Here is a 19,283-nt window from a genome sequence, read left to right on the forward strand (position 1 = left end):
TCCAATTTTGGTGTCATCTGCAAACTTACTAACTGTACCTCTTATGCTCGCATCCAAATCATTTATGTAAATGACAAAAAGTAGAGGACCCAGTATCGATCCTTATGGCACTCCACTGGTCACAGACCTCCAGTCTGAAAAACAACCCTCCACCACCACCCTCTGTCTTCTACCTTTTAGCCAGTTCTGTATCCAAATGGCTAGTTCTCCCTGCATTCCATAGGATCTAACCTTGCTAACCAATCTCCCATGAGGAACCTTGTCGAACGCCTTACTGAATCCATATATATCACATCTACCACTCTGCCCTCATCAATCCTCTTTGTTGCCTCTTCAAAAACCTCAATCAAGTTTGTGAGACATGATTTCCCACGCACAAAGCCATGTTGATTACCCCTAGTCAGTCCTTGCCTTTCCAAATACATGTACATCCTGTCCCTCAGGATTCCCTTCAACAATTTGCTGACCAAGGATTTACAAGGATGTTGCCAGGTTTGGAGGATTTATGCTATAGGGAAAAACTGAACAGGCTGGGGCTGTTTTCCCTGGAGCGTCGGAGGCTGAGAGGTGACCTTATAGAGGTTTACAAAATTATGAGGGGCATGGATAGGATAAATAGACAAAGTCTTTTCCTTCTGGTGGGAGAGTCCAGAACTAGAGGGCATAGGTTTAAGGTGAGGGGGGAAAGAAATAAAAGAGACCTAAGGGGCAACTGTTTCACATAGAGGGTGGTACGTGTATGGAAAGAGCAGGCAGAGGAAGTGTGGAGGCTGGTACAATTGCAACATAGTCCTCTGGCTTGTCCTTACTACCCTTCTTAAACAGTGACACCATGTTAGCCAACCTCCAGTCCTCTGGCACCTCACCTGTGGCTATCAATGATACAAATATCTCAGCAAGAGGCCGAGCAATCACTTCCCTAGCTTCCCACAGAGTTCTAGGGTACACCTGATCAGGTCCTGGGGATTTATCCACCTTTATGCGTTTCAAGACATCCAGCACTTCCTCTTCTGTAATATGGACATTTTTCAAGGTGTCACCATCTATTTTCCTATAGTCTATATCTTCCATCATGTGTGTTTTCCTATAGTCTATATCTTCCATATCCTTTTCTACAGTAAATACTGATACAAAATACTCATTTACTTTCTCCCCTATTTCATAGTAATATTGAGCCATGATTACCAATCGCTGAACATAAGGAATACTCTATAAAGAGGGGGAATTTCACAGAGACATGGGCAGCGCTGTGGCTTAGTGGTTAGCATTGCTGCCTCACTGTGCCAGGGACCTGGGTTCAATTCCACTCTTGGGTGCCTGTCTGTGTGGAGTTGGCACATTGCCCTCATGTCTGTTTCCTTCACATGCTTTGGTTTCTTCCCACAGTTCAAAGATGTGCAGGTTCGATACATTGGCCGTACTAAATTGGCCATAGTGTCCAGGGATATGCAGGCTAGGTGGGTTAGCCATAGGAAATGCAGGGCTATAGAAATGGGGTGGGTCTGGGTGGGATGCTCTTCAGAGGGTCAGTGTGGATCCAATAGGCCAAAATGGTTTGCTTCCATACTGTAGCGATTCTGTTGCATGAGTCTATGATTTTGTGACTGTGAAAAATTGACCAAAGTATCATGCTTTCAAAAATGAAATCCTAACGCAGTGACACATACAGGTGCGAGATGTAATCATAAATGTAATAGGGTATGTGTATAATTAATGCTGAAAAATGTATGGGGAGTGTACAGGAAGCTAATATATTCCTTTTAATAATCCATTCGATTTCCTGATGTTTTGCTCACAGTGTATCCTCTGTTTACTTGATAATTGTGTAATCTTCTGTGTGTTGTCAACAGTTGTCTGTGTTCTTCAACTGTTACTCCCTGACTTGTTTACCTGCTGTATGTTTTTCCAGCCTACCAGTCTTTTTTTCTTGTTTTGGTATTGTTTCAAATGCCTATCTCTCTGACTGCCAATCTATTTGTCTTCCTTCCTGTTTCTCTAATATCCCTTTCTCTCTGTCCCCTGAATTTGTCGCTCTCAATCTTAGCCTTTTCTGTGAATTGCTTTCTTTTTCTAGCCCTCTCTACACATCTCCCTGACTGTCAAATATTTCTCTATATCATCTTTCAATATATCTCCCTCTATCAAATGCTCTCTTTCATTATTTCTTCAAAAATTGTCTTCTGATTCCTCAATATCTGTTTCTATATCCTCTAATATCTTTGTCCCACAATTTCTCTCTTTGCCCTCCCAATATCTATAGATATTTTCTCAAAATCCTTTATAATTCTCACATTACCCATTGCAATGCCTGAACTTAACCTTGGCTCCTGTAATGGGGCTAGACATCAATGACTCTCACCCCATCCTGAACATATCGATATTAGTGCATCCATCCTAAGCACAAAAGCTTTCTTGAAGAAATGCTGATCGACAGCACTAATGGTTGTGACAAATGATTTGAGAACAAGCACATATCTTTGGATTGGTGGTAGTGGAGCACTGCAGTGTGAAAAAGCTTAAAATGCAATAAAGCCTGAACAACACTACTGAAAGGAGGGAGATAAAAGTTGCATCAATACCAAGTGGGATATAATAAGTCTAAGTTCTCAGCAAGGCAATTGTTAGAGAAAAGAACAGAAATGTCAGGAGGTATTGAGTGGATGTGAAGTTGTCAATGGCTGCAATAAGAGCTTGTGGGGCCAGTTAATTCAACCAGCAGGTGGAGCATCAACCAACAGAATGGGTTCCAGGATCTCAAGGAAATGAAGTGGGCAATAAGACCAGAAATAAAATCAGCAAACTGGAGAACTTCAGGTGGGAAGAAGATACAGGACATCTCTAAATGGGAAAATGATTAAAACTCATTATAATGTAGATTCAAAAGCTTCTAGTTACTTATACTAAGCATAAGAAATCCCAAGCAACCTTCTGCAAGTGTGTGCTAATTTAACTCAAATGCTTTTGAAACTTCTTAAAATAGTATGTGGCAGTGCAGAACTTGAGTGTTGCTGAAAAAAGACAAGTTTTGTTGAAGATTTTTGTCTTGCTTTCTTATGGTCATCTGTCTGGACATTTTGCAACAATACAAATTCAAGCGGGAAATCAACTATTTGTATTGCATTTATACTCCCAAGGTCCATTTTCCAAATAATCAGTACTCTCTTCTCATGTAGTGTAAATGTTGGTTTTCCCCTTGAATTTGAATGTGGTGGAAATATCCTGATGAATGCAAGATGAAAAGTTTCAACAAATGTGCATTTTCTTCAGCATTACTTCTTAAAATATGGTAGTAACTATTCTTTAATGTTTTGAAACATTTGAATCAGGAGCAAGAGCAAGAGTAGACTATACAGCTTCTCTAGACTGATCTGCCATTTCAATCCATCTACCTCTACCAATATATATTCAGGGACTCTGCTTCAACCACCTTTTAGGGACAGAGTTCCAAAGGCTCACAGCCCTCTGAGAGAAAATATTTTGACTAATCTCTGTTTTAAATGGGAGACTGTTAATTTTTAAATAGTGAATCATAGGTCTAGATTCTTCCAAAAGAGGAAACATCCTCTCAGCACATACCCTGTCAAGGCCCTTCAAGATTTTATATGTTTCAATTAAGTTGCCTCTTACTCCAATGAACTCAAGCTTAGCCTGTTCAACCTTCATTATAATACAACCTGTCTATATCAGGATTGGTCTAGCATTTGAAATTAATCCTTGCCTAACTATCACTTTCAAGAGTAACATGTACTACAGAGAAGTGTTGAGATTTAAAATACATTTCCTATTGATGGAGCCTTATAGAGGTACTGTCAACTTATTTTATACAATACTTTATATATGGTAAACACAATTTATTCAGCCCTGGATAAACTAAGCAACTGAATTCTGTGATCCTTCAGTGTATTCCTCTTTTAGGTATGACAGAATTGTACTGAAAGGATTGCAAATTCACTTAGGACTCATTTATTTCAATCTTTCTCCAGGGTTTCCTGTATGCTGTATTAGAAACAAAGCTTTTGCTCACCCCAACAAAATCATCAATGTAGTAGAAGGGGAAATCTGCCAATCTCTCCATCAGAACTTCCTGTCTCTGACTTTGAGAGGGATTTAGCATAGGTACTTATTATTAAACAACAGATGAAAGGGGAACCCACATGAGGCTTTAGGTTATCTATTTTTCTTTCACAACCACTTAAAAGTGTCATCCTTACAAAACGAACTGCAGGCAGCACCTAAAACCACTTTCTGATGAGTAGGTGGTGGTTTTCAATCTCTATTAGACTACTAAGCAAATTTGCAGATGACACCAAGTTTTGAGAAGATTTGTAGCTCAGGTTGAGGTTTTGGATGTAGGTTTGCTGCTGAGCTGAAAGGTTCATTTCCAGATGTTTTGTTACCTTACTAGATAACATGTTCAGTGGACCAATGCTGAAAATTCCTGCTTTCTATTTATATGCTTGGGTTTCTTTGGGTTGGTGATGTCATTTCCTGTGATGATGTTATTTCCTGTGGTGAAGTCACTTCCTGTTCCTTTTTTCAGGGGGTGGTAGATGGGATCTAGCTCGATGTGTTTGTTGATAGAGTTCCGATTGGAATGCCATGCTTCAAGGAATTCTCGTGCGTGTCTTTCTTTGGCTTGTCCTAGGATGGATGTATTGTCCCAGTCGAAGTGGTGTCCTTCCTCATCTGTACGTGAGGATACTAGTGAGAGACGGTCATGTCTTTTGCGGCTAGTCGGTGTTCATGTATCCTGGTGGCTAGTTTTCTGCCTGTTTGTCCAATGTACTGTCTGTTACAGTCCTTGCACGATATTTTTACAATATCCTCACATATGGATGAGGAAGGACACCACTTCGACTGGGATGATACATCCATCCTAGGACAAACCAAACAAAGACATGCACGAGAATTCCTAGAAGCATGGCATTCCAACCGGAACTCTATCAACAAACACATTGAGTTAGACCCCATCTACTACCCCCCTGAGAAAAGGAACAGGAAGTGACTTCACCACAGGAAATAACATCACTACAGGAAATGACAAGACCAACTCAAAGAAACCCAAATATATAAATAGAAAGCAGGAATTCTCAGCATTGCTTCGTATGAGGTCCACTGAACATGTTACCTCGCAATGTAACGAAACGTCTGGAAATTAACCTTTCAGTTCAGCGAGCAAACCTACATCCATGACACCAAGATTTGTGTAGTGGTTAATAGTGAAGAAGTGGTTGTGAGTTACAGGAAGAGAAAGATAGGTTGGTCAAATGGACAAACTAGTTGCAGACGGTATTTAACCCTGATGAGTGTGAGGTGATGCACATTGGAAGAAGAAACAAGATAAGAAAGCATTTAATAAATGGCAAGACACTGGGTAGTTTAGAGGAACAGAAAGGTCTGAGGGCAATTATTACAGATCCCTGAAGTCAGCAGAGCATGTAAGTAGGAGAGTTAAGAAGACACTGGGTAGATTAGAGGAACAGATAGGTCTTGGGGTAATTATTCACAGATCCTTGAAGTCAGCAGAGCATGTAAGTAGGAGAGTTAAGAAGGCACATGGGACACTTGCTTTTATTAGTCGTGGTACAGAGTATAAGAGCAAGGAGCTAATGTTGGATTTGTACAGAGTGTTGTTGAGGCCAGAAGTGGAGTACAGCGTGCAGTTCTAGTCACCTGATTACAGGAAGGATGTGACAGCACTGGGCGGGATACAGAGGAGGTTCACCAAGATGTTGCTTGGAATGAAATTCAGCTGTAAAGAGAGACTAGATAGGCTATGATTGTTTTCTTTAGAGCAGAGAAGACTGATGGAGGACATGATTGAGGTGTATAAGATTATGAAGGATGTGGACAGGGTGAATAGAGAGCAGCTGTTCTCCTTGGTTGAGGGCCAATCAAGAAAGGGCATAATTCTAGGGTAAGGGGCAGGAGAATCAAAAGGGATTTGGGCAAAAACTTTTTCACTCAGCAGGTGATAGGAATCTGCAATGCACTCCGTGGGAAGATAGTGGAGGCTGGAAGTGGAGGTTGGAAACCTTACAGCCTTTATCATAACATTCAAGGATATGGGACAAGTGCAGGAAATTAGGGTTAGTGCATTTGTTATGATAGTTGTGCCGGTGCAGACTCAATAGACCAAAGGACCTCTTCTGTGCTGTATGATCCTATGAATCTATTAATGTGGCTGATTGCCTAGATTCATTCAAAATAGTACAAGTGTCTGCTAGGTTAAATAAAGAACTTCTCAATGACCCGTGCACTTTGTCAGAACCAATAACTGAGGTCCTGAATGAGGATGTTCATGCCATGATTACTTTGCCTCATGTAGATCTTTAGTATCCAAGGGTAGGATTTCCATGCAGGCTTTGGGACAGGTGAAAATTGAGGTTAAAGACCTGCAATATATGGGCAATAGTTATTCAACAGTGAATTATTGGCTAGATGTTCAATTAAGGATCATGAGCAGACTCTCAAAGCTGGACAGCTACAAGACAATTCTCTAATACTGAAGAAGCAGAAATTGGTCATTCAAGTCAAGACAGAAAGGGGACACCAAAAATAAAGGTCCCCTCTTGTCTTCAACTTCTTCCAGAGGGTGACCTGTAGCTGCAACTGAAGCCAACCAATCAGGAAGAAGAAAATGGTCTGGGGACGGGATGAAGCCAAAATTCACTCACTCATTTCCATGCTTGCTGTCATCTGGACCTAAAAATGCAGCTCTACCGCTCTTACATGAATAGATGATTCTACTCACAATAAATGCATTTATACTGATTTTGGAATTATATCTTGATTGCAATGTATCTTGATTGTTACCCTCACAAATTTCCATAGTACCAAGGAATTTAACTATTCCTATTTTTCCAACAGGTTTCACAAATAGTTAACAAATGAGCTCAACTGCACCTTAGCTAGAATTTCATAAGGTCACACCTAATTCAATGCTAATAATTCAATTATTTTGAAGTTAAAACTTTTTTAGACAATGTTATTATATTTAGCCATGCAGTGGAATTTATATTTATCAATAATTCCTGTCAAATAAAAAAAAACTTGCATTAAACATGTGTTATTCAGATTTGACAACAACTGTTGACAAGTCTGGCATTTATTGCCCACCGTTGTTGAATGCATATACTACAGAATCTCTACCATTTCGCATGTTGAGAGAAGCATTTTCTTCATGAAAAAACAAGGTGGAGGCTTTTAGCATTTTCCAATGCAACATAATTGTAAAATTAAAACGTTAAGTAGCAAAAAGCTGCTAATTTGTGAGGAAGTCTACAACTAATCTGAAAACAGGTGATTGCTGCTTCACGCCAAGTTACATTGTGTATAAATTACACAGTAACAAAGATTAAGAAATGGAACGTGTACTCTTGTGCGATTTGTGTAAGGATTTAGTCAAATCAAGTCCTCCAAAATGTAAAAAAAGGACTTAATATGAAACATCTTGGCATATATGACTAACCTTTTTTGAAAAGATGATGCAAATAGACAATTATTTATGTTTTTGGAAAACAAAACGTTCCCTATACATGGAATAATGTCCAATTTGTCTGCATTTGGCTCATATCCCTCTTGCAATATATCATGAAATATTAAAAACACCTCTACATATGCTCTATTATAACAAAGAAGGTAACAAATTTTTAATCTAAAGCTGGACAAATTCTAATTCTGCGGTTGCATTAAATGCCAGCTGGTAAAGAAGCAGATTTCTGCACTTAGGCCTCCTTTATACCAAAGAAAATGAGCCAAGTTTAGTTTTTTTGGTCGATACTCTTTGAGGAAGGTTTAATGACTAAAACATGTGTGCTTAAGTTTTTTTTATTTCACACCCGTAGCGATTGATGTTATTGAATACAGTCTTATAGCATATCAGGCAATCTAGTGGATTACGATTATTAAAATATCAAATCAGCATAAACATGTTACCACAAAATTCCTTATTCAGATTTTTCTAATCTTTAGCCTGATATATATGAACCTCAACATACTCAAATAAATTTCAGAAACTGATAGTTAAGCGTTGTAAACAAAAACATTATCACTTAACGATGCTGTATATAACTGAGTGAGCCAGTGGAATGAGAATTAAACAGTACTGTTTCATTTTCACCTTTCTTGATATACCTCTGTACTAACAATTTTAAATAAAAGTCAGAGTATCACTGTGATGGTAGTGCCTGAGCCGGTGCAGTGTTTCTGTGAGTACAGATGGAAATGGAGCACAGGTTTGTGTGGCTTACCCAAATGAGTAAATTAGATACCTATCTTGTTATATGGTTACCAACTCTGGTAGCAGGACTCAATGAAATTGGCATTAATAAATAAACTGAAGGGACATCATTCTCATTGTATAGATTCCAAGTGACTTGATGTGAAATTATACTTTGTTTAATGAAGGACAAAAGTATTGGTGAAGAGTCACATTGTAGACATTCACAGAGGCTCCTATTATAGTAACAATTTGATGCTGGATACGTGCCAATACAAATTACATGCATGACAATACTATAATGAACTCCAACTACTTTTAAATCATTGATAATTTACTAAGTAATAACACAATGTTATTGGAATTCTATCATACAGTCATAGAGTCATACAGCATGGAACAGATCCTTTGGTCCAACTTATTCATGCCACCCAGGTTTCCCAAACTAAACTAGTCCCATTTGCCTGCATTTGGCCCACATCCCTCTAAACCTTTCCTAATCATGTACCTATCCAAACGTCTTTTAAATGTTGTAGCTGCATCTGCACGACAGCTCATTCCATATATGAACCATGTTCCATGTGAAAAGATTGCCCCTCAAGTCCCTTTTAATTCTTCCTCCTCCCACCTTAAAATTATGGCCTTTAGTTTTGAATTCCCCTACGCTACAGAAAAGACTGTTGCAATTCACCTTATTTATGCCCCTCATGACTTTATAAACCTCTATAAAGTCACCCCTCAACCTCCTATGCTTCAGTGAGAAAAGACCATCCTTTTAAATCTTTTCTGCACCATCTTCAATTTAATAATATCTTTCGTATAGCAGGGTGATCAGAACTATATGCTGTACTCCAAATGTAGTCTAATCACTGTCTTGTGCAACCACAACATGACTTCCCATCTCCTATACTCAATGGTCTGAGCAAGGAAGGCAATATTTCTGTATATATATATTCAGTGAGGCTACTTAAGAATTATAGAGTAGAAAGAGAAAAGCAGTAGTACTTTCTAAGATCAAAATTATTTTGCAATGATTATTAAACATCTCACCTTAAATTAATAGCACCTGGGGCACTTGGAGTTCTGTTCATGTTAGGCTCTGTTTGTGCTGTACTTGGTGCTGAGTGGGACCCTATTTGGGGCTGATGACAGTGAAAAATGAAGTCAAATTCCTTTCAGCCAATGAACACTTTAATTTAAACATTCCTGGGGAAACTTTTACCTACCAATGTGAAATATGGAGACATATTATTTCTTTCCTTAAAATCAATCCCAACAGAATCGCTGACCTATGTAAAAATACAGGTAGTACAAATTAGATAACATTGTAAAAAAATATCAAGGAAATCATTTCTATTCTGTGTCTTTTGTTGTAACAGGATCAAATTTGGGAGATTTTTAACCTACACATTGACTGGTCAAACCAAGTCAGTGAAGGTAGCCTTGAGAAGGAGTTCATAGAATGTATTTGCGATAGTTCCCTTGAACAGTATGCAATGGAACCTACGAGGGAGAAAGCTATCCAAGATCTAGTCCTGTGTAATGAGACATGAATAATTGATGATCGCATAGTTAGGGATCCTTTTGGAAGGAGTGTTCACAGTCTGGTTGAATTTAAAATACAGATGGAGGGTGAAAAGATAAATTCCAATTCCAACGTCTTGTGCTTAAAGAAAGGAGACTACAAGGGTTGAGGAGGGAGTTGGTAAACCTAAACTGGGAGCAAAGACTATGTGGTGGGCCAATTGAGGAACAATGGAGAACTTTCAAAGTGATTTTTCACAATGCTCAGCAAAAGTATATACCAGTGAAAAGGAAGGACTGTAGGAAAAAGGATAATCAGCTATGAATAACTATGGAAATAAAGGTGGGCATCAAATTGAAAGCAAATACATAAAAAGTAGCAAAGATTAGTGGGAAACTAGGAGCAATAGAAAGCCATGAAGAATGCTATAAAGAAAGGTAAGATGGATTATGAGCGTAACTAGCTCAGAATATAAAAGCAGATAGCAAAAACTTCCTGAAATATATATACAATTAAAAAGAATGGCTAAGGTAAACATTGGTTCTTTAGAGGATGGGAGAGGGGATTTAATAATGGGAGATGAGGAAATGGCTGAGGCGTTGAACAGGTATTTTATGTAGGTCTTCACAGTGGAAGACACAAATAATATGCCAATAATTGATGACAGGAAGGCTGTGGCAGGTGAGGATCGAGAAATGATCATTATCACTAATAAGTTTGTGTTGGGCAAACTAACAGGGCTAAAGGCAGACAGGTCTACTGACACTGATGGAATGCATCCTAGGGTACAAAAAGAAATGGCGGGGGAAATAGCAAATGCGGTTGTGGTAATTTACCAAAGTTTGCTGGACTCTGGGGTGGTTCCAGCAGATTGGAAAACAGCAAGTGTGATGTCACTGTTTAAAAAAGGAGATAGACAAAAGGTGGGTCAATAGGCCAACTAACATAATTTCTGTAGTGGGGAAAATGTTTGAATCTGTTACCAAGGAAGAAGTACAAAGTTAAAAAATCACACAACACCAGGTTATAGTCCAACAGGTTTAATTGGAAGCACATTAGCTTTCGAAACGTCGCTCCTTCATCAGGTGATAGTGGAGGGCTCAATCCTAACACACAGAATTTATAGCAAAAATTTACAGTGTGATGTAACTGAAATTATACATTGAAAAATTGATTGTCTGTTAAGTCTTTCATCTGTTTGAATACCATATAGTTTCACTTCTTTCATGTGTAAATCACAAAACCTTTTTTTAAAAAGTTGCGTTCTCAGGTTAGCTGTTAACAATTGTGATAGCTAGACAATATGTTGTCTAGCTATCACCATTGTTAACAGCTAACCTGAGAATGCAACACTGGGCGGTACAGTGGCACTGCTGCCTCACAGCGCTAGAGACCCGGGTTCAATTCCCGCCTCAGGCGACTGACTGTGTGGAGTTTGCACATTGTCTGCGTGAGTTTCCTCCCACACTCCAAAAAATGTGCAGGTCAGGTGAATTGACCATGCTAACATGCCCGTAGTGTTGGCAGCAAGGGTAAATGTAAGGGAATGGTTCTGGGTGTGTTGCGCTTCGGCGGATTGGTGTGGTCTTGTTGGGCCAAAGGGCCTGTTTCCACACTGTAAGTAATATAACTTCAATTACATCACACTGCAAATTTTTGCAATAAATTCTGTGTGTTAGTATTGAGTCCTCCACTATCACCTGATGAAGGAGCGACGTTCCGAAAGCTAGTGTGCTTCCAATTAAACCTGTTGGACTATAACCTGATGTTGTGTGATTTTTAACTTTGTACATCCTAGTCCCACACCGGCATCTCCAAATCAAGGATGAAGTAGCATGACATCTGGCTGAGAACTTGTCTCACCGAGCAATGCAGCATGGGTTCATGAAAGGCATGTCATGTTTAACTAATTTTCTGGAATTCTTTGAGGACATCATGAGTATTCGACAATGGGGAACAGTGGATGTGTTGTCTCTGGATTTCCAGAGGGTATTTGACAAGATGCTGCACAAAAGGCTGTTGCATAAGGTAAAGATGCATGGTGTTATGGTAATGTATTAAAGCAGATAGAAGATTGGTTAACCAATAGAAAAGCAAAGAGTGATAATACATGGGAGCTTTTCTGGTTGGCGATCAGTGGCTAGTGGCATGCTTCAGGGATCAGTGTTCGAACTGCAATTGTTTTCAATTTACATCGACAATTTAAAGCTGGGGACCAAGTGTAATGTGTCAAAGTTCACAGATGACAGTAAAATGAGTGGGAGAGCAAACTGTGCAGAGGATACTGAAAGTCTGTAGAAGGATATAGATAGGTTAAGTGAGTGGGCAAGGGTCCAGCAGATGGAGTACAATGTTGGTAAATGTGAGGGCATCCATTTTGGTAGGAATAACAGCAAAATGGATAGCTAGTCATCATGCCCCTACCTAAACATCAACAGCAGCTGATTATCTGTTCTACCTTATCATATGTGAGAAGTAAACATTAAGCTCTTCTAGAATGAAATACTCCAGAAACATATTACAAATAATTGCAAAAAGTAGTATTTGATTTTGACACTGTGCCTTTTTGCCTTTGTAAACCCTTCACAGCCCTATTTCTAATACCAATATCTTGGTATCCAAGGCCATGGACTCTGAGTGTTTGCTGTAAAATGTTTCTGAGATAGTCTGTCTGACAGGCTTTTAATCCTGGGATGGACTTTACAAAGACAAACCCTTTGAAGGACTCCTTGTAACACTCTCACAAACAAAAGAAGGCTTCTGAGGAGCTAACGCCAGGGATACACAAAATGCAAGAATTACAACACACAAAGACTAACTCAGTTTTTAGAGCTGAATTTGTAGACTTGATCAGCGCCAATCTCATGTCTTTTTCCTATATCCTTGTGCACTGTTTCTACTCAAATAATCATCCATTGTGTTCTTGAATGCCTTAATTGAATCTGCCTCCACTACATTTCCAGGCAGTGCAGTCCATACCCTAAGCACTCACTGTGTGATAAAGCGTTTTCTTATATCACCCTTGCTTCACTCACGCACCATTTTAAAAGCCCAGAGACAATGCCAGGGAGCTGGCCAAGGTTGGCAGCAGGCTTTAAGCCAATTAAGGGGATAGTCTTCGCTCAAGCGATCTCAGTGCAGTAAATCAAGGGCAGCCTTCCATACCAGGCAAGGCCCTGCTTGGGCTAGTCAGAGTCAGGGTTCTCGCTTCATAAGAAATGAAGAACTGAATGACAGCATAACACTACCCATCTTGATTTTATCTGCCTATTGTGAGCAGTTTTGCTCCAAGATGGAGAAAGATAGAGATAGATAGATAGAGAGAGAGAGAGAGAGAGAGAGAGATAGAAAGAGAGAGAGAGAGCGAGAGAGAGAGAGGTATTATGGAAGACTAAAGTGGGTGGAACAGCTGTTACTGTTGGTGCAAGTTTGGAAGGTTCCCCAAGCAAGGGATTAGGTTGTGCAGACCATATGCAGGATTATTAGTGTCATAAGTTGGGGTGGGTGAGTGGGGAAAATCTTGCATGCATTAGTGAGAATGCTAGAGCATGAGCCTTGGTGAGAGGTGAGTCCAGTAGCAAAGAGAGTGAGTGTGATGTACCTGGGAAAAATTGATGGCACATTCTCTAATAGAGTGGAGAAAGACATTGACTTTCTTCCTAAAGTGCTGGGCATTCTTCCAAATGGCTAAGACTGCTTCAACTTGGATGGAAATCCTGGACCAGGCATGCATGGTCTGGTATTGTGACCTATATTGCTGTTCTTGGAGGAAGAGAAAATCCTGCCTATGCACTACCCTACACAACAGGAGCTGCAGGACTCAAAGCAGGGTAGTGATTTTTCCCTGGTCTGTCATGTTCAGGGCAAAAGTCACAAACCATGATAGTGTTTGTCTGAATGCACAATGTCCATTTAAATAGTGGAATGGGAAATTAGGTAACTGATGCAATTTTAGAAACACACGAATGAGGGGCTGAAACAAAAACAAAAGTTGCTGGTGAAACTCAGCAGGTTCGACAGCACCTGTGGGGAGAAAGCAGAGTTTTGAATCTGGAGACCGAAGAGTTTTGTCAGCAATTTGTTTTTGTTTCAGATCTCCAGCAGCTGCAGTTCTTGATTTTATATAAGTATGAGGAAGTTTGTGTTTTGTCTGGTCAGGAAATATCTTGCAAGTTATTGGACTTTATATTTAATGTGAAGACATTGAAAGGTAGAGACGAGACTAAGGAGTAAAAGTATTAATTAGGCTTCAGAGTATGGTGTACAGCATTTATAGGTATCCCATAATTGAGATGTCTTAAAACCATAGAGGACATGTGTAGTGATTGTGACGAGGTCAGCAGCTGGACATCATAGAACATGAGTTCCCTGATTGAGGCTGTTAATCTTAACCAATTAAGGAGCCCTGCCTGGCAGATAAAACAAGGAGTGTCAGAGATTCTTACACTCGAGAGCTGGCTGTACCATGGTCAAGAACTTCCCACATATGAATAAAGGGTGACTTGGTGACAGGATATTGGCCTCTGTGGAATTATTTCTGTGGCAATGAGAATAAAGCCTGGAGAAATTTGCTCACAATTGTCTTTGAATTGGGGGAAGCATTTCTTGCATCATGCCATTTTTTGAGAAGCTTTACTTGTTCGACCTCGTTATTGAAGACTGGGCACAGTATGTGGATAGAATGTGTTATTTTTTTTCCCAGGCAAATGATATTGGGGCAGATGAAAAGTAATGAGCAACTCTCCTGACAGCCTGTGGACCCACAGTTTTTTCTGTTATTAGGAGCGTGGCCTTTCCAGAGGCACCAGATACTAAAAATTTCCAAAAGTTGATGAATTTAGTTAAGGAATATTGTGTCCCCCAAGCCTCCTCTAATTCTGAGATGCTGTTGTTTTTATTCGGCAATTCAAGAACCAGGAGAATTTATGCTGGAATTTTTGACAAAGTTAAGATGACTGGCAGAGACCTGTGACTTTTGTTGAACCCTAAATGAGATGCTTAGAGACCAGTTGGTATGTGGGATTGGTGATGTAACCATGCAAATGTGCCTTAATAGACTTCAAACAGGCACGATAACTGGCTTTATCATTGGAAAATGTGACAAGTGGAGCATATGAGTTACAGGGTGTTTCAATGAAATGGACGCCTTAGTCAATCTGATTGAGCTTGGGGACCATTGACACATAGCAATACTCCAAAACAAAGCAAAGCCTTAGTCAATCTGATTGAGCTTGGGGACCATTGACACATAGCAATACCCCAAAACAAAGCAAAGCCTTGGCCAAACGGTAAAAAGTTTCTTCACAATTCATGCTGGGAGGCCATTCTAGTTGCTATTCCAGACAGCAAAAGAGTCCTACTAGATCTAAATTAAGTAAGATAACTCTTGGGCTGATATCCAGGCGAGTGCACAACCTGGAAAGTCCATCTACACTCTAGTTTGGAACAGTTAAATTGCTTAACAACATCCAAGTCAGAACAATCAAAATAAATGTCTGGTCAAATGGTCATCTGGTTCTAATGGAAGTTGATACCAGCCCGGCTGTATCAGTGATCACAGAAGCAGTTTTTAACAAAATTCATTCTGGACTCCAATCCGTCAGTTTGCGCAAGATCTCGTCTAGGCTCAGAACTATACCAGGGAACCCTTACAGATTAAGAGTACTACTTCGTTTTTAGTCTCTTATGAAAAGCAGCTGTTTGAGATACCAGTGATTGCAGTAAGAAGCTTGGGCTCAAGCTTGATGGGGCGAAATTGGATGAGAGAGATTCATCGAGATTGAAGCAACATTTTTCAATTAGTAAATGGCTGCCTGAGTGAAGTCCTAATTAAATATCCGGACGTCTCCCAGGAACATCTGAAGACTATCAGAGGAGGGAGGGTCACCTTGCATGTGAACAGGAAGCAATTCCAAGATTCTACAAGGCCTGCCCAGAGACATTTGTCTTGTGGGCATAGCTCCTTGAAAGTGGATTCGCAGGTAGATAGGATAGTGAAGATGGCGTTTGGTATGCTTTCCTTTATTGGTCAGAGTTGGGAGTTCATGTTGCGGCTGTACAGGACACTGGTTAGGCCATTGTTGGAATATTGCGTGCAATTCTGTTCTCCTTCCTATCAGAAAGATGTTGTGAAACTTGAAAGGGTTCAGAAAAGATTTACAAGGATGTTGCCAGGGTTGGAGGATCTGAGCTACAGGGAGAGGCTGAACAGGCTGGGGCTGTTTTCCCTGGAGCGTCAGAGGCTGAGGGGTGATCTTATAGAGGTTTACAAAATTATGAGGGACATAGATATGATAAATAGGCAAAGTCTTTTCCCTGGGGTGGGAGAGCTGAAAATGTGTTGCTGGAAAAGCGCAGCAGGTCAGGCAGCATCCAAGGAGCAGGAGAATCGACATTTCGGGCATGAGCCCGAAAAGAAGAAGGGCTCATGCCCGAAACGTCGATTCTCCTGCTCCTTGGATGCTGCCTGACCTGCTGCGCTTTTCCAGCAACACATTTTCAGCTCTGATCTCCAGCATCTGCAGTCCTCACTTTCTCCTGGGGTGGGAGAGTCCAGAACTAGAGGGCATAGGTTTAGGGTGAGAGGGGAAAGATATAAAAGAGATCTAAGGGGAACTTTTTCACGCAGTGGGTGGTACATGTATGGAATGAGCTGCCAGAGGATGTGGTGGAGACTGGTACAATTGCAACATTTAAGAGGCATTTGGATGGGTATATGAATAGGAAGGGTTTGGAGGGATATGGGCCGGGTGCTGGCAGGTGGAACTAGATTGAGTTGGGATATTTGGTCGGCATGGACGGGTTGGAGCGAAGGGTCTGTTTCCATGCTGTACATCTCTATGACTCAATAAGAGGCAGAAATCAGAAAGCTGTAAAGTGAAGAAATCATCAAACCTGTATAGTTTGTGGAATACGCAGCACCAGTCATACTGATTTTGAAGCTCGATGGGTTGATTCGCCTTTGTGGGAATTTTAAACAAATGGTAAACTGCTTCTTGCGGCTGGATAATTATCCAATCCCTCAAATAGAGTATTTGCACGCAAAGCTGGCAGCAGAACTGTCCTTCACAAAGCTGGACACGAACTATGCTTACTTGCAAATGCAATGAGGATTCGCAGGAGTATGCTACAATGTGGTCTATTTGGACTTCAGTCAGGTGTTTGACAAGGTTCTGCATGTGTAGACTAGTTCGTAAAATTAGATTAAAGGGAGAACCAGCCATTTGGATACATAACCTGCTTGAAGGTAGGAGACAGAGGGTGGTGGTAGCAGGTTCTTTTTTGGACTGGAGGTCTATGACAGTGATATGCCACAAGGATCGGTGCTAGGTCCACTGCTTTTTGTCATTTAAATCAATGATTTGGGTACAAATATAGGAGGTATAGTTAATAAGTTTGCAGATAACACCAACATTGGTGGTGTAGTGGATAGCCAAGAGATTCTCTCAGAATATAAAGGGATATTGATCAGATAGGTTGATGGGCTGAGGAGTGGCAGATGGAGTTCAATTTTGATAAATGACAGGTGCTGCATTTCAGTAAGGCAAATCAGGGCAGGACTTGTACACTTGATGGTACGATCCTGGGGAGTGTTGCCATACAAAGAGACCTTGGACAGCAGGTTCATAGATCCTTTAAAGTGGAGTCCCAGGTAGCCAGGATAGTGAAGAAAGTGTTTGGTATGCTTGCCCTAATTAGTCAGTGCATTGAGTATAGGAGTTAGGAGATCATATTGCAACTATACAGGACATGAGTTAGGCCACTTTTGGAATACTTCATTCAACTCTGCTCTCCTAATTATGGAAAAGATGTTACGAAACTTGAAAGGGTTCAGAAAAGATTTACAAGGATATTGCCTGGATTGGAGGAATTGAGCCATAGGGAGAGGCTGAATAGGCTGGGGCTATTTTCTCTGGGGCATCGGAGGCTGAGGGATGACCTTTTAGATGCTTATAAAATCATGAGGGGCATGGATGTGATGAACAGCCAAGATTTTTTCTCAGGGTAGGGGAGTCCAAAACTAGAGGGCATAGATTTAAGGTGAGAGGGGAAAAATTTAAAAGAGACCTTTTCATGCAGAGGATGGTGCTTGTATGAAATGAGCTGCCAGAGAAAGTGGTGAAGGTGGTACAATTTTAACATTTAAAAGGCATCTGGATGGATACTGAATAGGAAGGGTTTGGAGGGATATGGGCCAAATGCTGGCAAATGAGGCTAGATTAATTCGGAATATCTGGTCAGCATGGATGAGTTGGACCAAAGGGTATATTTCCAAGCTGTCATCACTATGACTCCAAGACTCGATAATTAATACCCATAAGGGTTTGTACCAATATACGAGGCTGTCAGTTGGGATATTGTCAGTCTATTCAATTTTTCAGTGGACGATAGAAAACACTTAGAGAACTTGGACATAATCCTAAGGTATTTTTCCCTGGTAGGCATTTGCCTAAGAAGGGTAAAATGTGTGTTCCAGGCACCCACATCACCTACTTGGGCTACAGAGTCAATAAGATTGGGTTATACTGCTGGAAGATATGATTTGGAGATGCCGGTGTTGGACTGGGGTGTACAAAGTTAAAAATCACACAACACCAGGTTATAGTCCAACAGGTTTAATTGGAAGCACACTAACTTTCGGAGCGACGCACCTGATGAAAGTGCGTCGCTCCGAAAGCTGGTGTGCTTCCAATTAAACCTGTTGGACTATAACCTGGTGTTGTGTGATTTTTAACTTTGCTGGAAGATAAAGTAAGTGTGATCAAAGATGCCTGGCTTCCATTTCTGTCCAGGAGCCTGGGTCATTTATTGGACTGGTAAATTAATACAGAAAGTTCATATATAACCTGACCTGATCTTTTGCATCAACTCCCAGAAAAAGGGTCAGGCTTGGAAATGGTCATGTGACCAAGCTACAGTCTTCAGTGAAGTGAAGACACAGCTATCATTGACACACCACGATTCCAAGTGAGAACTGGTACTGACATGCGATATCTGCTGGTACTGCATTGGGTAGTATTAGCTCATAGCTGGCCCAATTGAGAGAAATGCCCAATAGCATACACATCTAGGACTTTGGGTAATGCAGAGCTTAAATATGCCCAGACAGAGAAAGAAAAATTGGTGGTCATTTTTAACATGAACTCGCAAACAGTGTTGGAGAAAATCATGCCTCGCTCCTTGGAACAATCAGAAAGGCTGCCAGAACCCATGGGTTCACCCTCTCTATCAAGCGTAGATGAGATCTCTGAATCAAAGATGGATATGACGGTTGTAGCTGCATCAAACCTTTTGCTGCCGGAAGAAGAGAGTGAATTTCTACTGAGGTGCTCCTGATGCAAGAGATGAGCTCCCGTGCATTACACACTACCTCTATCTGATGCCAAGTTGGAGGAAACTGACCTGGTGCTAAAACGCCCCAAGACGTTCTTCAAGAAATAGGACTGGCCTATGTCCTCGGACTCAGTGGGGGTGATGTAAGGATTGTAACAAGGTGAGCCAGATTGACCTCATAGATTATGTGTTCCCTGACTGGGG

General features: G+C 40.6%; 1 protein-coding gene across 6 annotated transcripts in view; it reads right to left on the reverse strand.

The window, feature by feature from the left end:
• The window catches only part of c5h10orf67 (chromosome 5 C10orf67 homolog), a 309,052-nt gene that overhangs the window by 21,986 nt on the left and 267,783 nt on the right, over positions 1-19,283 (reverse strand). For all 6 annotated transcript variants that reach the window (XM_043690454.1, XM_043690457.1, XM_043690459.1 and 3 more), the window contains 2 exons: positions 9,448-9,510; positions 9,272-9,363 (listed from right to left, as the gene is read on the reverse strand). In XM_043690454.1, the coding sequence (XP_043546389.1) occupies positions 9,272-9,363; positions 9,448-9,510 (155 nt within the window). The remainder of the gene's footprint in view (positions 1-9,271; positions 9,364-9,447; positions 9,511-19,283) is intronic.

This window comes from Chiloscyllium plagiosum, chromosome 5 (assembly GCF_004010195.1).
Source record: "Chiloscyllium plagiosum isolate BGI_BamShark_2017 chromosome 5, ASM401019v2, whole genome shotgun sequence".
NCBI classification, from domain to species: domain Eukaryota; kingdom Metazoa; phylum Chordata; class Chondrichthyes; order Orectolobiformes; family Hemiscylliidae; genus Chiloscyllium; species Chiloscyllium plagiosum.